A 19,073-nucleotide genomic window follows, 5' to 3' on the forward strand; every position below is an offset into this window, starting at 1 on the left:
TGGTATTAATTTTTCAACTAGAATCTTGTTAAGCATAAACTTATGTTTATGTTGCAGGATATTTCAGCCCAAAGCATATCCGTACCTGTCTTTAAATTAAATACTGAAGATAGGCCCTTACTGGATTATTCAAGTGCTTTTGGTATTTTACTGCATTCAGATTTCAGATTTGGGAAACTTTCATGTTTCATTGGGGAAACCCACATACCCGGAGCTTCAGTTCTCTCAGAACTTAGATAAAAGTGTACGAAGTTAACTGCTAGATAGTCTGACTACTTCATGGGGCTTCTTCTCCCTATGAGCAACTTAGTCTTCTTATTTTCAGCTGGCAGTTTTTTTCTGAGTGTATTCATTAGCAGGAGGTGGTGATACAAATCTGTCTGGATTTCTTGGATTTGTGAAACTATGAATGGGTAAGCTGAACCGAGGCAACAGGTTAAACACCAGTAAAAAGCAAGAGGGCTTAGGAGCAGCAAGAAACATGAAAAAGATTACTAAGGCAGTGTTACTCGATTTTGTTTTAGATTTTTAGTCTCAGCCTCTTGTTAATCCTTAGTATGCTAATCACACATGCCCTTTTCTCATCAAATTTCTTTAACTGAAAGCAAATACAAAATGTGTTGACCATGAAGAAGCCCTTTTGGGAACACTAAACAAAAATGTTAGCAAAGGGTCTGCAGCATGGTCCAGCCACTAGGGAGAATTTGAGATGTTTTACTGACAGAGCAGGCTGGAAGAAAGCAGGTTGTGTCCAAGGATGCAGCTCAGATAACTCACTGCAGCATTCCCATTTTCATCATCAGATGCTGTGTCCATAGTGGGAACACTGGTGTTGAACTGGAGTGAGATGACTCATCTCTCCTTTCTGAGCAGAGAAGCAGGGAAGAGCAGGGCAAGTCCTTTCAATAACTGAGCTCTCTGCTCTCCTGAGAATTTACTGTGGAGGGGGAGGCGTGGTTTTCAGTCTTAGCCCACTGGCACTGTAAAAAGCCTCTAAGTGCTTTATATAAAACTGCAACACAGCTACTTAATAGCCCTGCCAAAGTGTAAAGTTAATAACTGTTAAGACTGCTTAAATTGAGTGATTAAAAGGGAATTTTTCTCATACAAGATCAAAAATATAAATATTTCTAGTAAAGGGCTGTCAGTTTCTTCTAACCAGCCTTTACAGCTGCATAATAATTTCCTAAAACTTGCAACTGAGTGTGTAACATAAAAATTACTCATTTTCATTAGTCTTGTGTCAGATCTTGATGGGGTTTTGGTGCGCATTCTCTAGTTTTTCTTAAGAATGGTGTATTTTACTGCTTTATTTGTTCTGCAGGCATGCAGTGAAGTATTCCCTGCCTCCAGGACAAGGTGCTCTTAAGGTGTAAGCATGTGGTCAGGCTGCAGTGAGAGTGACCAAGGGCAAAGGGGGAATTTGCAGTAAAGGTGAGGTTTTCCCTGGGAAGAACCAGTTGTAGGTGTGGCTCAACCAGTCTGCAAATTCATCTGCTGTGCTCAGTTGTGGACAAGACTGTGATTTTTGGGCCAGTGCTTTTATTTTTTCTTTTCTTTTTTTCTTCCCCCCCCCAATGTATCCTAGCTAAAAGAAAAGCATGCAAACTGAGTTTCAAGCTCTTCGCTTGCACCGGGGCTATGAACATAAGCCTGGGCATTGACAGCAGCAAAGCTGCTGTATCTGTGGTTCTCCCATTCAGCTCAGGCCTCCTGTGGCTTATTTTTGCATCAACAAATTTAGTGTGAAAGCAGCGTACAGCAAGCTCGAAACAGCTAAAAATAAGCTCGGTTATCTGCAGAGAAGGGCAGTGTTTCCTCAGTGATCCCGGCTGCCGTCGGAGCAAGTGGAGATCGATCGATCTAATGTCTGGGCTCGCCTTTCATAAAAGAAGGGCTGTGGCTTTAAGTAATCGCTGGCTGCTTGTGCCAATTGCAGGAGCTGCAGTATCTGCCGCTGTCGGGAGCGCTGGGCGCGGAAGCAGGATAACCTGCGGAGGCAAGGTCCAGCCTTGACGCTCGGCCCTGGCCAGACCTGCCCCGCTCGGTGGTGCCGCCGCCACCCGCGCGTCGCCGATGAGGGCCGGGGGGCCGAGCGGGGGGCTGCCGGCGCTGGAAGATGGGCTGCTCTAGCAGCAAGCTGTGCCTCTATTCTCAGTGTGCTGCAGCAAGGGTAATGAGTGTTTGTTTCGCAGGGAGCCGGCCGGGAGCACGGTGAAGCACCCTGCCAGCAGGGACACTGTCGCCTCCTCGCGTGGTGTGAGCTGGCGGCCGCCGGGCCACGGAGCGGCTGTGCTGGGGCTGTGCCCGCGCTGCTCCCCGGGGTGCGGGTCTGGGGCACAGCGGCCTGGCCAGCCGCCTCCTCCTGGCCAGGGCACAGCTCCTGAGAAAAGCAGGGAGATGGGTGCTTCTGCTTTGTTGTGATCTCTTCACACATTCCTTATGATTCTCTCGGTATAAGAAACACCATCTATCTTAACATTAAGAACTGCGAGCAGCAGGGTGGGTTGTATTCAACTTTCAACAGGGCTGTGCCTTTTCTTCATGGAAGGCTGAGCATTTAGCAAAGTTCTTGGTTTTGTGTTTGAGTAAGCTTAAGATAAATATTTAATGCATGCCTCTTTCACATACACACTATACTTCTGTGCCCTTGACAGCTATCACTTGATTTGTTCTGGAGGCTTATGTTGCTACACCCATCATAAAATATATAATTAATTGCTGCAAAGTAGGATTTTAATTGCAGAGTTAACCTGGAAAAAGCTGTTCTTTGTTTTAAAGTGTAACTTCCTTAACAACAGAAGAACATCTGTGTATATTGTAACAGCTGAACTGTTATCCTAAATGAGTCATATCTTGGCTTCTTGCTCCTGCTGCTAGTTTTTCCTACAGAACACATGTAAGTTAATTATTGGAAGGTGCCCTGCTCAGATCACTAGTAACCAAATGTTTGGGGTTTTTTGTTCTTTTCTCTGCAGAGGGAGGAAGCGCTGAAGCAGCGGAAAGAGTTATCTCAAGAACTAGTTAACCTTCGAGGAGAACTGGGTAAGAATTTATTTTTGTATTCTTCATGAGAACAGAAATGCAGCAAAACAGATCTGCAGAAGACAGATGCCTTGGTACTGTAATGGCAGTCATTTAATTCCCTGACTGAATTTCGCTCCGATGCTTTAGCGCTGCGGAGCCCTGACAGCATGACCCCAGGTTCACTGAATTCCTGGCACTGATCTGACTGCACCTTGCGGGGCCTCCTTGCAAAACATGCATCTGATGGCCAGAGCACTCACTTCTGAAAAATGGGAGGGTGGCTGACAGTGTATATACTGGTTTTTGATCCCTAACTTATTTGTGCACTGTGTTCTAGAGCTTTGCTGGCAAAAAATTCATAAATCTGTAAAACATACTGTGAAAAATCTGTGTTTTGCCTTAGTGACTTGTAGGTGAATGAGTCTAAAATTAACAGAAGGAAATTTCAGGCTGATGAGATTAAATTTTTAAACTCATTCTAGTGGACAGCTATAACGTGAAATTGAGCTGTAATGTGCAGGGACTGGTTTTGCCAACTTTGAAGCTTGATTTAACTGCATTAGTGGTAACCCCATGTATTTGAACTTAGCAGTTGTTCCAGGCAGGTCTCAGTCAGTAGGGGCTGGCTTTGAAAGAGCCTGGCCTTCCTCTGCCTTTGCATCCCTCTGTCCTCCTTGTGCTAGCATTGCTGCTGGAACAGCCATGCCCCCAGCAATGCAGTGAGCTGCCTGGGGACCTAAGCCAGCTGAAAACAGTGGCTTGAAGTGCTCTTTTGCCAAAGCTGTCTGGCCTGGCTCAGTATGTGACTGAAGGAGCACTGGGACCGGAGCAGAGAAAGGGGAAGGAGTAGCAGGGTGAAGGGTCATGTTCCCCATCAGCTGCAGCTGATGCTTATATTACCCTAAAGTGACAACAGAACTAGAGTTTTAATGTGGAAATGACCTTCTTGCATCGCTAAAACATTGTGTTATAAACTTTATAAACCAGATTTATTTTTATTTGTGTACTTAATGTGACTCTCTGAACAACCCCATTTGTTTGCCTCACCAAGAAAATGACTTCACAAGGATTGCTATCAGAGCAAGAAAGTCTCTTTTCTTCCCTAGGTTTGCATCTTCAATATTATTTTTCCTTTATCAGCGTAGGTACTATGTTTATCACTTATCTAGAGAGGGAAAATTCTGCTTAGATGGGTAGACCATAATCTGGCCAACACTTTTTGCCCCTTACCACTTCTGAGGGTTTTGGTGGAGGTTGTTTTTGGTTCTTTTTTTTTTTTTTTTTTTTTAAAGCTTAGTTCTTTGTAAAGATGCCTCATGATTAAATGAGCTTTCCATAAACTTGTTACCTTCCTGCTTTGATTAACAGCCTGCTGAGCTCATAAATGAGACTCCCAATGCAAGTATATGCCATTCAGTAGGTTGATAACTAGAGAAAACTTTAAATGCAAGTGTGCCTGATGGGTCTCTGACACCCGAATGTACAGAGCTCTCAGACAGGGATGCTGGCTCATGTGCTGCTGGATGACATCGTCAGCTGTTCCCCTCACAGAGCTGATCTTACTGGGTCAGTTCTGCAGGAGTATCTGAATGGCAGCCTGGGGCTCACTTCCCTTTGTAAGGTTTCCAGACCATGGTTTCAGTGAAGCATTTGTCTTCATGCAGCTCCTTTGTCTTAACCACGTCACACGTCTAGCCTGTCTGTACTGCTCTCCTCAGCATGTAAAGGGAGTGGATTTAATTACAGAAATGAAAAACTATCCAGGTTTTCAATTCTATCTAGCTCTAAAAAGAACTGTTTTGTTTTGGGGTTTTTTTTAAAGTTAAATTAATAATTTGTTGACAAGGTATGAGAAAGTCATTCTTGTAACAGTAGCTTTAGCTGAAAATAATCTGCTGGAATACATACCTTCTAATCAGCTTCCTGTTGACACTGTTAAATGGTTACAGCTGAACTTAAGATTTCCATAGACTGTTTTGACATAAGTACTGTGAATTTTCATTCACAGTATGATCTAAGCATAGGTTTGCTGGGAAAGTTAAATGCAGTTTGAATCTTATTTTGGCCATGTAGGCATGTTTTGTGGGGTCCCAGCTGCCATGTTTTTAATGACTTGGTTTGCATCTTGGGGACAGGCAGTCTCAGAAGAGGAACCAGGTGTGCCCAGCCCAGTGTAGCCTGTACCCTGCATGCTTCTGAGTTTGAGAGGAACATGAAGTCTCCTGCAGCTTGTACCCTGCACAGTTTAGACTCCTCAGTTTCTTGCTTTGAAGTTCAATTGTGCACATTCCCAAGCTCCTTGATTTACCTTGCAAGACCAAATTGACTTGCTGTCAGATGGTCTGTTTTGCTGGATTATTACATAAGACACTTTCCACTAAGATACCTTTTTGTTTAATGGCTCGAGTATGCATTCTGGTCCCAGAATGTGTCTTTGGCAGCCACCATGTGACTGTGCTAGTCATGGGGCTGATGGCTACCAGACAATGCTTTCTGCTCTCAGTAGCTGGAACCACGTTCGAGGATTAGCAGTGACAGGTGTTTGGGGATGGGCTTTTCCAAAGGGAGTTCAAATTCAGTAACAGTTGGGTTCTGGACTTGGGCTTCCTTAAAATCTCCAGCTACAAAGACTAAACTTTGTGGTTTGAATGTAAACACCTTAGTTCTGGGAGCCTGGAGCAGGTAGGGATATCCTGCTTGTCAGCTGTTTCTCTTCTTAAGATGCAAGCTAGTGCGTAAACTTCTAGTTACTTGTTTAATTATGTAAGTAGAAATTGCAAGAGCTGCATATTTCTTGAGAGGTATGAAACTATTCCTCTAAATTAATTGCACTCCAAATTGTTTCAGAGCCTCCTCGCAACCAGGCTGGATGTGATCCAGCTCAGTTCTGCTACAAAACAGCAGGTGCAGAGCTGACTCAGCCTACGCCCGCCTTGCCCTTTGAACATGGCCATTCGAGAGCCTTTCTCGGTGGCCTGGAGAGGCCTGTGCGTACCCTGGACAGGCAGCCAAATACCAGACCCCTCTCTCTCACCTCCAGTTGCTGCATGGCAATTGATAAACTGTATTTTCTTGCAAATACCTTCATGTTCTTTTTTTATTACTAAACTATCTTCAAGATGCTTTGCAGGTTCAGATGGAAGAGACTGTTGTGTTTTACAGTGAATGTATTTGGTTTGCAGGTTAAGGTGATCCGTAAAAATACTCAGTAATAGATAGATGTTTCTTTCACTTACTTGAGATGGGGTCTGACTTGCCACACTTCATACACTTGCCTGTTTGCCTGCTTGAACACTCTGTCACTTGTAGTGTTTGCAGCACAGGGATGTGAATTTAATTCCCAGCAGAGAAGTGAGTGCTTCACATCATTTATTCAATCATACCTGCTTAAATGTTGCTTAAAGCAGGCTTTTTTGGCTACATGCCGTGTCTAACTTGCCCAAGAACAAAAATACGCCATGTGGTTTATTGTCCTGTACCATTAGCCTCATTATGGAAGTAACACCAAGGGAAACTTGGTCATAAACTTGAAAGCATGTTTGCGTAGAAGAATTTTCAGTATTGAGAATCTGCCAATACCATGAATTAATTACTATATACATATAAAAATATATATTGCATAGAGAAGGAAATTAGCTTGTCTATAGCAGACTTGTCAAGTGAACGTACATCTTGCAGTGTGAAATACAAGGTTTGAGCAATTAAGTGTTAGTGCAGTGTAATATCACATGGTACTAAATACTTGGGGTTTTTTGTGGTAATCATCCCCATTTCACATCCCCCGCATCTATTAAAATGCTGACAGTTAAATGTCCTAATGAACTCTGTTTTAGAATTCCAGACAGTCTAATGCCTTTTCATAAATCATAACTGGGCCAGTGAGTGACCTGGACAGTTTTATGAAGATAACTACTGTTTGCAAAAAATGTAACTCTGGCTTCAAGAAAATCCATTGTATTTTATCTTAGAGCTATGTTTATGGTGGCTTTTAGGGGAATGTAAGTTGAAAAATGTTTTTTCTAAGCAGTTTAGCCATAAGGGCTGAATTGGATGATGGTTTTATAATTAGAACAAGGTAAAAAAAGTGAAAGGAGATGCTGCACTATTGTAAGGTCTTATGTCTTGGCTACTTTTAGTGGAAATACAAAATAGCTTTCTTGGAGATACAAAGGCAACTTTTGCAGTCCTCTCCTTCAACTGCAGTGACTGTTGATGTGGTTTGGATGTGCTGCTGTTGGCACTATTGCAGGGAGTTGCCAAGTGCCTGGTTCTCCATGCTGTTCTTGCAGGCATTTGTTTTATGATTTTGGCACTTAAGCTTTGTAGTGAAATACCCAAGGTGCAAGTGGCTGCTGTTAACTACTACAAGTAAAGGGTAATTTTACATGTCAAAACCAGCATTTCTGCTCTGAAGATTTGCTGTTACCAAATCTCAGAAACTTTCCGTGATTTCCAAAGGTCATGGTCTGGCCCAAAAGAACCGGGCTCTTCATTTATAATTAACAGTGCTAAGAAGCCTAAATACGCAGATTAATCTTGTAATAATACAGGGAAGGACAGTTGTATGATTGGGAAGAGAGACTGCGACGACCAAGTGGAGGAAAAAATATTAATATTTGGAGGAAAAATATTAATGGCTCTGCTATTTGAATAAAGAAGTAAAAATTGCTTCTGGCTGCCAAGTATAGCATTTCGTATACTCTATCCTTAAAGCTTAAAACTGTTTAGTGTTACAAGTAAAATTGAACAAACTTCATGGACAAATGAATAGCACATCTTTTCATTTCTATGGCTTGATTTTTGCCTGAAATGGTGTTGGACTATTTATTTCCTTTTGGGGTTTTTTTTGCTCAAGGTTTGTGGTCTAAAGAAGATGTGGAATCGTGGAGGCAAGCACTTCAAGAAGGGAAAGGAAACACAGTAGTAGTGTAAAAAAACGCTAAAGTATGCACTTCAGATATCTCTGAAGTGGATGACAAGTTGAAGTAGATTTGTGTGTTTGCTACTGGAAGAGCACAAATATTTGTTACAAATTTTTCTTCAAAGTTTAGCATCAGATGTTCAATGAGAAGACTCTTCAGTTGAGTAGCAATCGAGTTTGGTTAGTCAGTGGCTAAACGGCCAAATTAAGGAATTAGGGACAAATCATGAAAAAGACAACTTTTAAAAAAGGCAGAGCAGTCATAAAATACATGATTCAGTCTGCAGATGGATAGGGCTGTGCAGAACACTTGCTGCAGATTTCAATCTTGAGTATTTAGACAAGCTTTGGTTTATGGGACATCTCATAATTTCAAATTAACAATTCTTTAGTTGGTGCTTTTGCTGAAGCCTTCCATGGTCAGTTTCTTGTACCACCATGATACTGGGAGCTCACTGGTTTTGTAGTTCTGCTTCTTGTTTGGATGGCAGGGACTCAAGTCAGGCTTGTGATCTGCAAGGAAGCATTGCAGCCTCCAGCTTTGTGGATGCCAGAGTTACCTTCAAGGTAACAACATTTAACTGCCAGTGCAAGTTTTAAAAGTTTTTAGTTTGCCTTTGTAACATTAGTCTTCTCATAAATCTGAATTGCAAACTGCCTGAAGGGGAACTGATGCGTCTGTTTTCTTTGACAAAGGCGTGGTTTGCTATTTGCTTTTTTTCTGAAGTGCTTTGCATCATCTGAAGTTCTGCGTGCTGACATTTAAAGATAATGCAAGGATAGGCAGCACATTCTTCTGGCTAACTGGAGGCAAACGATCAGCTCTGGCCTTGCAAATAAGGAATTTGATGCTTCTTCCTCTGTTGGTTTGAAGTGAAGTGGATCATTTGAAGCATTTTGCTACAGTTACCTCAACTGAGCCATGCAAGTCGCCTGCCTCTCAGCTATGCCTTTACTCTGCTACAGAAGGTTAGATCAATCTGCATGTGGCTGGCTGTGTAATACCTCCATTTGGCTTGCTGCCTGGTCTTTGCATTGTAAAATAATGTCCCCTAACAATGATGTTTCCTCTTCTCCAAAAATGTGGCAATGCAGAGTATATCTATTCAATAACTTCTTGCCACTGCGGTGTGAAAGAAGTGTGAATGCTAATTTGCTTTCTGTGGTTTTTTTATTTTTTTGTTTGTTGGTTTGGTTTGGTTTGGTTTTTTTCCTTTCCCTAAGGGAACAGTGGTAAGAGAAGTTTGTGGAAGGAATAAAGATAGAGAAGTAAAACCATCTCTTGGTGCTAGTGCAGAAAGTAGCAAAAACTGTGAAATCTGCTTGGGTTGCAGAGAATGTTGTGGTTTCAGTTGAGCCTCTGTTGCATCGTTGCCAGTCAGAGAATGAAGAGCTTGGCCTAAATCTGTCCAGATCAGCGGATCTTTCGCACAGACCCAGCACAGCTAAGCTTGCTGTTAAACCTAATTCAGGTAGACACACATGCAGATTGATTTCCATGCAGTACAGCTCACTTTCTTAACACTTTCTAGTTCTACTGCAGGTTCCAAATTATGGTAGCAGGGCCAAGACTCTTTACAGTTCCCTTAAAAGAGAGTGTGAATATCATTCATCAAGTTACTCACATGCTTTTAATGAGCTGTAGCAAAGAAGAATAAGATACGTGTAACTTGAAGCACTCTGCTGGGGCAGGCTGCTTTCCCTTGAGCTGACCCACTACTGCTTTGGGAATCAGTCATTGAAGATACTGTAATTTATTTATCTTAAGGCTCAAACACAGCTGTGATGAGAATTTCCTGTACTGCCTGTACAAAAATCCTTGACTCTTCCCATGCTTTTACATAGCATTTATATTTACACTGTTTAAGCAGTGTGCCATTCTGCTGTGAAGTGCATGCATACATGACTTCTCCTGCCTTTGAAGATCAAGTTAACATTTTAGTTGATTTTTCTCTTAAGCAGCCACTCATCTCACTAAGTTATTTTAAACCATAGTTCTAGAGTCTGTATAGAACCAGTTTTGCTCAAGGTCAGTGACCACACACTTGTGTCAGAGATGCTGTTTCACCTTGCTTCCAGGCTTTGGGTGGAGCTGGAACTGCATAAGGCGTTTGCTGCAGTAGGAAGGTGACTCCTCCTATTCAGGCTTGGTTGGCTGGAGTTGGGAATGCTAAATTTCAAACTCAAAAATGCAAGTTCCTAACTTCTGTTTTGCCTTTTAACCAGCCACAAATATGGGGAGACAAATATGGGCAGCCTTCTTAGCAGACCTGTGTTAATGCAGATGTAAAGAGAACTGCACAGCATTTCTCTTTTCTTAATACTCTGCACTTTTTGCCTAAAACTGTTCTCTGTCTTGCATATTTAAATATCTGAGGCATAAACACATGAGCAGTACCTTTCGGATTGGCAGATCTGTATCAGGCTGTCCATGTCAGGCTAGAATTGCTTCTCTGCTGTATATCTGAGCGTGCGTGTCATTAAACATATAGTATTCAGGTTATTAAGACTTTCAAATTTAGCAAAGTGGTTTATATGTCAAAAAGTGAAGTACTCTGACAAGTATTCTACTGAAGTGGAATCAAATAAGGTGAAGTATCAAATGCAATTATTTTTTTTATTGGAGCTCTTCAGTGCCTCTCATGAGACATTCTTTCTTTCATGTCCTGTTAATCTGCAACACTTGTGCTTTCTATGTGGGTTCCTGGCTTAACTAGGTTCAATTAATGCTCAACCTAAGAAACATGGAATTTGGTATTTTTGCAAAGGTTTTTTCATGTGCCCTTGGAGGGGGTACACATTCAATAAATGTATCTATTTGTCTTTGCATATAACCATGTTGCTATGCAGTGTGTTCATTATTTTTAATACCTGTAAATGAAGAAGTGACTTTAGGATTGAACTTGATCCACTTTTTTCTCTCTTTTTTTTTGACATCTTCAGTAACCACTTCTGCAGCTTGTGAGAAATTGGAAAGAGACAGGAATGAACTGCAAGTTGCTTATGAAGGGTTTTTGCAGAAGTTAAACCAGCAACATCATGATGACTTAGCTGAGCTGGAGGAGAGGCTTAAACAGTTTTACACTGCAGAATGTGAGAAACTCCAAAGTATCTGCATTGAGGAAGCTGAAAAGTACAAAGCCCAACTCCAGGAGCAGGTTTGTAACACTCAGTGTAGAAAAAGTTCTCTAGTAACTGCTTTCTGCTATAAATGAGTCTTCAAAGAATCCTGGGTTTTGCTAATAACAGTTATTTTATTTAATGTGAAACTCCACTTCATTGCAGCGATAAAAATACTACCACACTAAGCTGTACAGATCTTAAGCTTATGTTTAAATGTGGTGGAGATTGCTTGTGTTCTGCCAGCTTAAATAATTTCTAGAACTCCATGGGATATTTGAGGCAGCTTGAGTTTTAAGATTTATAGAAACACACCTGCCCTCTGACCTTGCTATGCAACAACTCCATGCGTGTGACAGATGCACACATCATCCTGTTGGTAGTTGTAAACTGTAAGGCATTGTTCTCATTTATTAAATGTTGTACAGGGCTCAGCTTCTCCTTTTAAATCCTACTAGACCATTTAAAATGTACTTGACATAGTGCATGAAGCCATTGAAACAATGCTTTAAAAAAGGGTTGTTACATGTAAGGGGAGAAAAATCATGTTGTCATATTGCAGGTGGACAATTTAAATACCACACATGAAAGCTTTAAGCTGGAACTTGAAAACAGACACTCAGAAAAAGTAGAGGAGCTGAAAAAGAAGTATGAATCCTCTTTTTCAGGCAAGTATTTTGTATTTAAGTACATGTGCTATAGTACTGCTAGTTGCTATAGTACTGCTAGTCACAAACTAAAATATTCAGGCTTTTTGATCATTATGTCCACTTCACTGTTCTTTGTGGCCAGCTATCTTTAAAATCATTGGCTGAATTCCTTCCTTTGGAACTGACAAGTCTTATTTTACATACAGCAGTAATCATGATTTCATTGTAGTTGAATGAAACTTTTGAAACAGTTTGAGTGGAAGTGACTTTTTCTTGCAGTAAAAGATTTCTGAATTTCCCTCAAAATCTCAAGTGACTGAATAATTCTTTCTACCCCCTAGTTCTGTAAGGAGCACCTCAAAATTGAAAATGAGGATAAGTAGGGTTGTGTGCTTTCCATAATGACATGGAAGTGTTGAGAAATATTATACACTGTGTACAGTACACTGTGGCGGAGGTGGTTTTTCAGGGAGGGCTGGTGACCATGCTCAGGTTTAAATGACATTGCATCTTACTGACTTAAGTGATGATGATTTCCATCCTCCTTCCAACTCAACTTGATAGCCAAGTTTCCAGTGATACTTTTTTGTCTTGAAGACTGCTCAGGCTTCCATTGCTTTCAAAGAACAAACTCCTCTGCATGGCATCCAAAGTAGGAAAAGAAATGCTCTTCTAGAAGTTTGTGGAAGACACAATTTCAATTTTTGCTGTGTTTCCTTCCATAAAATCAACTTTTGTCAGATGTGGCCTGTGCTTAATAAGTCCATTTGTTGCATGCAGATGAATGCTCTCAAAACTGACAGGCTGTTCACTAATGAAATGGATATGTGAGGGGACAATCAGCAAATCTGAAGTGGGAATAAATCTGATACTTCATACATGCTTTGCATCAGTTAATGATAAATGTTCTTTCTGTGTTGCCATCAACTGCATCTGTGTGTATATATGTAGGCTGGCTCTTCAGGCTGTTTCTTTTCAAAAAGAATTTTCACGTCTTACGTGGTATTAAAAATCTGCAAAAATAATTTGTTTTAGAGCTCAAGAGCACCCATGAATCTGAAAGGAAGTCACTTGAAGATTCCTTTAAAGAGAAGCAGGAATTGCTGGAGGTTTGTTAAGGGCTGGGTTCATTGCTGGGTTTAAAACTTGAAAAGCAGTTTGGAGATGTGCACTGAATTCTTGGCCTAACTATACAATATATTTGCATTTCAGAAAAAAATTGATGAACTAAAAAGTGAAAACAACTCTTTGAGTGAGAAGCTGAAATTGGAAGAACAAAAACAAATAGCCAAAGAAAAATCCAATCTTGTAAGTCTTGATCTTCCAAAGTAATGTGGATGAGCAGATCTTGCCTGGGTTTATTTTACTGCATAATGCAGAAGGTTTGCAATGAAGCCTGATAGGGCTCCCATACTTGGTAATACTTTTCCGTAAATGGCTCACCTGCCATTTTTCCCAATTTTTTTGCAAGCACTGTAATGCTGTGTATTAACTTTACCATTATAATTCTATAAAGCTGTTGAGTGTCTAAGACAGGGGTGTAAATAATAGCCTAAGCTAAATCGAAGACCTGTGTGTGTGCAGCAGTTGTACCATAGCATTTTTCTGGACAGTCGATAACTGTTGTACCAGTGCTATGATCAGTGTGGGCTTGCATCACTACTGCAAAGCTCATTTCTAATGCTTTTATTCAAACATTGATTCATACTTTTTACTGATTTATCCTTTAAAGAAACTTTTATTTTGCCCTGCCTTTCCTCCCAAGGCTGCTGTTACCTCTGATGCTCCTAGGATAGAAATGTGCTCTGAGAGAGGGGTTTTTTTATGCAGTGGGAGGGTTAGACACAAACATGCTAATCTTTCCGGTTACCCAGAAGTAAGCGGAATACCAGGAGTATTGCTTATTCCACAAAGAGAAATTCCATGCTCGAAGACTCACTTAGGATGCCTCTAGTGGAAGTTGCCCTAGTTTTTACTGGAATTTGTTTTGTTTTGTTTTCTCTTACTGCTTATTCTAGGGGCAGGACAGAGCTGCCACAAGAAGAATCTGCAACCACAATATGTCGCTGTGGCAGTGGGAGTTTGAACTGTATTCCACAGGGATGCTCAGATGTTGCTTAAATTAAAGGAGCAATAGTCAAGTGCCTTTACATAGCTGCAAATGTGCTTTCCTGAGAGCATAAGATGCATGATAAGCTTGAGACTTCTCTTTGGAAAAGCACCAGTTTGACTCAGCAGACTCTTCTGTACTAAACACACATTCTGCAACATTGGAATTCCCAATAGCCCTTTGAAGACAGAGATGTATTTCCAGTTCTCTGGTATCATTTAGATAGTGTCACTTGATAATCCCAGTTTTTTGCTAAAAACTTATGTAGGCCTCTGAGTCTTTTTATTTGGCTGTGTGTTCTCCTGTGAATAGCTAATGTGGGGAGCTCAGACTTAACCTTAAAAAGATATTTTAAGGCCAATGGGCTTGAAGAAAGAAAGAAAATAAATTGAATATTGAACACGCTGTAAGCTACATTTCAACTTCTCAGGATTGCTTTTCTTGTTAGCTCCTAGATTCCATGCTAAAGTCACAAAACAGAGGAACAAATTGTGTGCTGCCTTAACTGAGGCAGCGCAGCATGCTTCACCCTTGCACAGATTTCTCAAAAGAAGTTAAACAAGAACCACTAATGCAACAGGCCTTAAAAACAAGCAGGAGAATGAACTGTGTAGGTGATGGAGCCCCTATTACCTGTGACATGTACTGGCCCTCTCCTTCTGGGACCACACCCCAGAAAACTGCAGGCATTGCCCTCCTGTCCGAGGTTTCTGGTGTGGCAGTGAAGCTGTTACTCAGTGCAGTGCACCTGTGTTCTTACCCAAATACACTAAAACAAGTTTTGTTTGATTTTGAAGATAAACTTAGTTACACAACATGCTTAATCATTGATTGATTTCAGCTTGTGTTCCATTCTGACTACTTGGGAATGGACTAAGACTTGCTTTTTTTTGGCTGTGACTGCCTTGAAATGCAGAGAATGTGTTTTTACTCTGCAGTGTTTGAATGGTTTCTTACTCTGGAAAATAGATCCTTGAGAAAACCACATCTTACTCTGGCTTCCTCCTGCTCTCTCCTCTACCTCCCAGAAAACAACAGGAAAAGGAAAAATAAAAAACTCCTAACTTGCTATACTGTAGATAAGTAATGGATGCGCAGCAGTGCAAGATTTGTGTATGTAATTGCATTTTCAGGCTTTAGAAGAATGTAAAACAGAAAAATTTTAATTTCTGTTTATGAGCCTTCAGACTCAAACCAGGGAAGAAGATAAGCTACAGTCAGGTTCAGAACTTAAACTTCTGGTGCTTTTTTGAACTATTCCAGTGCCTGAAAACTCTTCAAATGTTTAATTATCTCTTGGGATGGGTTATGAGTAATATGAAATAAATTTTGGAACTCCTAGCCTTAAGGCCTTTGGGCACTCCTGTGAAACAAGTTTTGCTGTGACAGCATTCATGCCTTCCTTTGATTCACAAGGGTTTTTCATGTCTGTGCATTAAGTGTTTTCTGAACAGCTCCTAATGAAGCAACTGCAACTGTCCACCTACCCTGAAGGACAAACAAAAACTGAGGATAAAGTGATATCAGATCTTCTTATTTATTGTAGCGTTTGACTTGATTTCACTTAGAAAAAGTAACTCGTTACCGTAATTATTTTCTTGTTTTTTCTAAATAGCAGAGAAACATCTAAATTATTCCTGAAATTCAGGGTACTAAGCAAACTCTCTGGCAATCTTTCAGAAAAACCCGCAGATAATGTACCTGGAACAGGAGCTGGAAAGTTTGAAAGCAGTGCTGGAGATCAAGAATGAGAAACTCCATCAGCAGGATATAAAGCTAATGAAGATGGAAAAGCTGGTGAGTGTTCCTTGGGGTCTGGCAGGCTGAGGCTGTGTCTCCGACTTGTGATCCTATAATGAACTTGGGCTGGACAGACTTACATGCAACAATTAATCTTTTTTTGTTAAAAAGGAAACAGGAATTCATGATGGGACATGCTCACGCAGATACAGCATTGGGATATATGTCAAGAGGGGAAAAGAATGACCTTTTAACATCTTGAGACCACTACTGCTTTGCATAAACTATTACTAAGTTAGTAGAGCCTCTTCCCTCTCTTCTCCCTCATCCCCCAAAGAACAAAATCCTTACCTGCTACATTGCTCAAGTGGTATGGAAGATAAGATTGCATTGTCAGGAAAACATTAACAAGGAAATTATCCTAATTTAACAAGAAGGGATCAAATATGAAATGGAGTACATCTTGATTAGCTTAGGCCAATTATTGTAGCTGTTAGGCTGCTTGTTTAGCTGTGTGGCTGTGCTCCTGACCTGTGTGTAATTCCACGTGAAAAGTCAGGTTTGGAGGCAGAACTTGTAATTACTTAGCATGTTCTTATTTGTGACAGGACAGGGTCCTTCTCATGGGTGGGGCCTTTGAACACTGTTGTAATACTTGCTTAAGCAAGATTTTAATGTGGAAGTGTAGAAAGAGGTTTGGATACAATGGAGCACGTCAGTTGTTGTTCAGTATTGTGCAGCAGTGTATGTTACTGTAGTCTACAATTACTAGCACATTACTAGTAAACCTTCATCTTCTGCAGCAGACATTGGCCACAGTGCAGAAGGCCTTGGACCATCCAACCATTTATTCAGTTTTTCCTTTTATTTTTGATAACATCCTCCAGCAACAAAGTAGAATCAGAAGAGCAATAGGGAAAGCTGTTTACGCAGGGGAACTCCTGAATTTGTCACGGTATTTCTGGACAGTCTTTTGTCTAGAAAGATGCTAGAGTGTCTAAAACTGCTGTCCATCGCTGGCAGAAGTTACTGGAATGCACTGGTTAACAGCAGATCCCTTATCCAGTCCTCCTTGTTGGCATCTAATCAGCACAAGTGGCCAAGTGCCAGTGCTATGCAAGGATAAGGTAAGTAGGATCTATTTGACTGTTACAGAACATTAAGCCATGGCAGCAGGTCAGTCTGATGTTACTGCAGGTTTTTTTAAGTACTCCAACAACCTCTGCAAGCTCCAGATCACCAGTGTCTGTGATAGCTCAGTCAGTATCTTGATGAGTGCATGTATGGGTTTTATTTCAAATTGTGACCTTCTTTCTAAGGTGGAGAACAACACAATCTTAATGGATAAATTAAAGAAGGTTCAGCAAGAAAATGAAGAATTAAAAGCTCGGATGGACAAACACATGGAGCTTTCAAGGTGAAAAATACCTTTAATAAGGACATTTAGATGCCCTTATTAATCAGGGGAAGGGGTTCCTGTGACAAAAAAAATTCTGCTGAAATACTGGTGAATGCAATTTTGTAGTACTCTCTGAAAGAACACATCCATTTCTTCCCCACTTGTATCTCTACAAATGTGCATTCCTTTGTAGAATAACAAGCAGGAACATACTGAAAGTGGGTAAAGGTTTAGTTTGTTCTTCAGTACTCCAATATTTTAGGGAAGAAAAAGCAACTCAGAAATACCATAGTACAAAAATTGTCCCTTTTAAGTACTACTGGCTTGTGAGCTAGACCTGGGTCCTACTTATAACCACTTCAGTGAGTAATTTGTCCCCAGTTTAGATCAGTGTGGTTTATTTAGCAATAACAGTAATATTTAACATGAATAAAACAGATCTGAGTCTTCCTAACTGTTGCTTAAATGGATGGTCAGACTCTTCCAGTGTGAAGGAATCTGCAGCTTCTATGCTGAGCTGAGCCTGCAACAAGACCCAAAGGCTCCAGCACAGCTGTTTAAAAGCATGTGTCATTTTAAGTAGGACAAGCCTAACTTTTCAGATGTTTTTTCTGGCCCTTAGGGATGTTTCTTACTGGAACTTTCTCCTGCTTTCTGCAAGCTACTAGTTTAAATATAGCTAGGATGAGAACATGATCAATCCTCCAAATAAAGATGGAATTCAGTTGAGAGCCAAGCAAGGCTTTATGCACTTTCAAACCTCTCTTTAAGTTTCAGTACTGCAGCCTCCAAGTAGGGTTATTTGTTCTGATGTAAATCTTCCATTTGCAGGCAACTTTCTACAGAGCAAGCTGTTTTACAGGAGTCACTAGAGAAAGAATCAAAAGTAAACAAACGCCTGTCAATGGAAAATGAAGAACTTTTGTGGAAGTTGCACAATGGTGACCTATGCAGCCCAAGAAAACTGTCTCCCAGTTCTTCATCCGTGCCTCTTCAGTCCCCACGGAATTCTGGTAATTTCTCTAGTCCTGCAGTGTCACCGAGATGACATCTCTTGAGAGAAAGAGGGGCCTGCATTTCATTTCTGATCTGCAGAACCTTTCCTAACTTTAATCACAGGAGCAAGAGCTGTATTGGCCGCCTATGACAACTAAACATAACTGGAAACTATTTGGTGCAAAAACAGCGATAGGAGACTGTGAATATGGGAGTAAGACATTCACTCCTCCCAGAAAGACTTATGACCTCTATGGACATTGTTGCACAAAGCACTTACAGAGCAAGGAAAGACTTGTTTGTTGCCTTTTCACCTAACCATAAGAAGAAGCTCAGGGGCTTAGAGATAAAGATCACAACCTTTATAATATGTTCCTTATCACCGACACTTTTTTAAGGCTGTGTGTGTGCGTGTGTGCGAGTGCTGTGGATGGAATGGGTGTAACACACTGTGCGTGTGTCTAATGCTGCCTTCTTTGCTGTGTACGTAATAAAGGATAAAAGCTGAAGACTATACATTGACATGTACTTCCTTGATACTGCTCTCAGTATGCATGCTTAACACAGTACCCTTGCCTGGGAATGAGGAGAAACTGCCACTGGTACTGCAGGTTAGTTTCCTTCATCATTCTGGCTTCAGTTTGGTAAAGAAATGGCATGAAGAGCTTTGTCAATTGACTCATTAGTGTCTTGGCCAACCTGAGTATGCAACTTTGAATTAATTTTGAAAACAAATTGAACTGCAGCCATATTTTGCACAGGTTCTTGGTTTCATGTCCATGCACAACTCTGCCATTTATGAGGAGAACTTTGCAGGGTGAAATGGATTTTGGATTTCAAGTCAATAGGGTTGTAGTCAGAACCACAGTAGCACTCAAGGTCAGAAGTTCTTAGTTGAGTTGCAGGTTTAGAAGCCTAGACCAAGCATCTTACTTGCTGGAAAGGAAGCACTAATCTCCCCAAATTAGCATGTCTGTTCCTGAGGATAAACTAGATGTAGATTTGAAAGCCAAAGAGAAAAATGCAATAATTAAAACTAGGTGCATTCTTTTTTCAGTTCTCAAGAAGATTAAGCAATTTGTGAATTCCAATGTAGCTGGTGACACACTT

At 40.8% G+C, this 19,073-nt stretch overlaps 1 protein-coding gene across 8 annotated transcripts in view; it reads left to right on the plus strand.

The window, feature by feature from the left end:
• MTUS1 (microtubule associated scaffold protein 1) overlaps nt 1-18,477 on the plus strand; it is a 117,206-nt gene extending 98,729 nt beyond the window's left edge. For 7 of the 8 annotated variants that reach the window (XM_042053621.1, XM_042053623.1, XM_042053624.1 and 4 more), the window contains 8 exons: nt 2,979-3,045; nt 10,892-11,106; nt 11,631-11,736; nt 12,754-12,827; nt 12,931-13,026; nt 15,509-15,625; nt 16,888-16,985; nt 17,799-18,477. In XM_042053621.1, the coding sequence (XP_041909555.1) occupies nt 2,979-3,045; nt 10,892-11,106; nt 11,631-11,736; nt 12,754-12,827; nt 12,931-13,026; nt 15,509-15,625; nt 16,888-16,985; nt 17,799-18,015 (990 nt within the window). In that variant the 3' untranslated portion in view covers nt 18,016-18,477. Of the gene's footprint in view, nt 1-1,971; nt 2,174-2,978; nt 3,046-10,891; nt 11,107-11,630; nt 11,737-12,753; nt 12,828-12,930; nt 13,027-15,508; nt 15,626-16,887; nt 16,986-17,798 lie in introns of those variants that run through there. The other variant, XM_042053629.1, reaches the window with a different exon arrangement.
• The last annotated feature ends 596 nt before the right edge of the window (nt 18,478-19,073 follow it).

Source organism: Corvus kubaryi, unplaced genomic scaffold (genome assembly GCF_017639235.1).
Source record: "Corvus kubaryi isolate FWS band 111438036 unplaced genomic scaffold, C.kubaryi_AGA036_p1.0 split1-131, whole genome shotgun sequence".
NCBI classification, from domain to species: domain Eukaryota; kingdom Metazoa; phylum Chordata; class Aves; order Passeriformes; family Corvidae; genus Corvus; species Corvus kubaryi.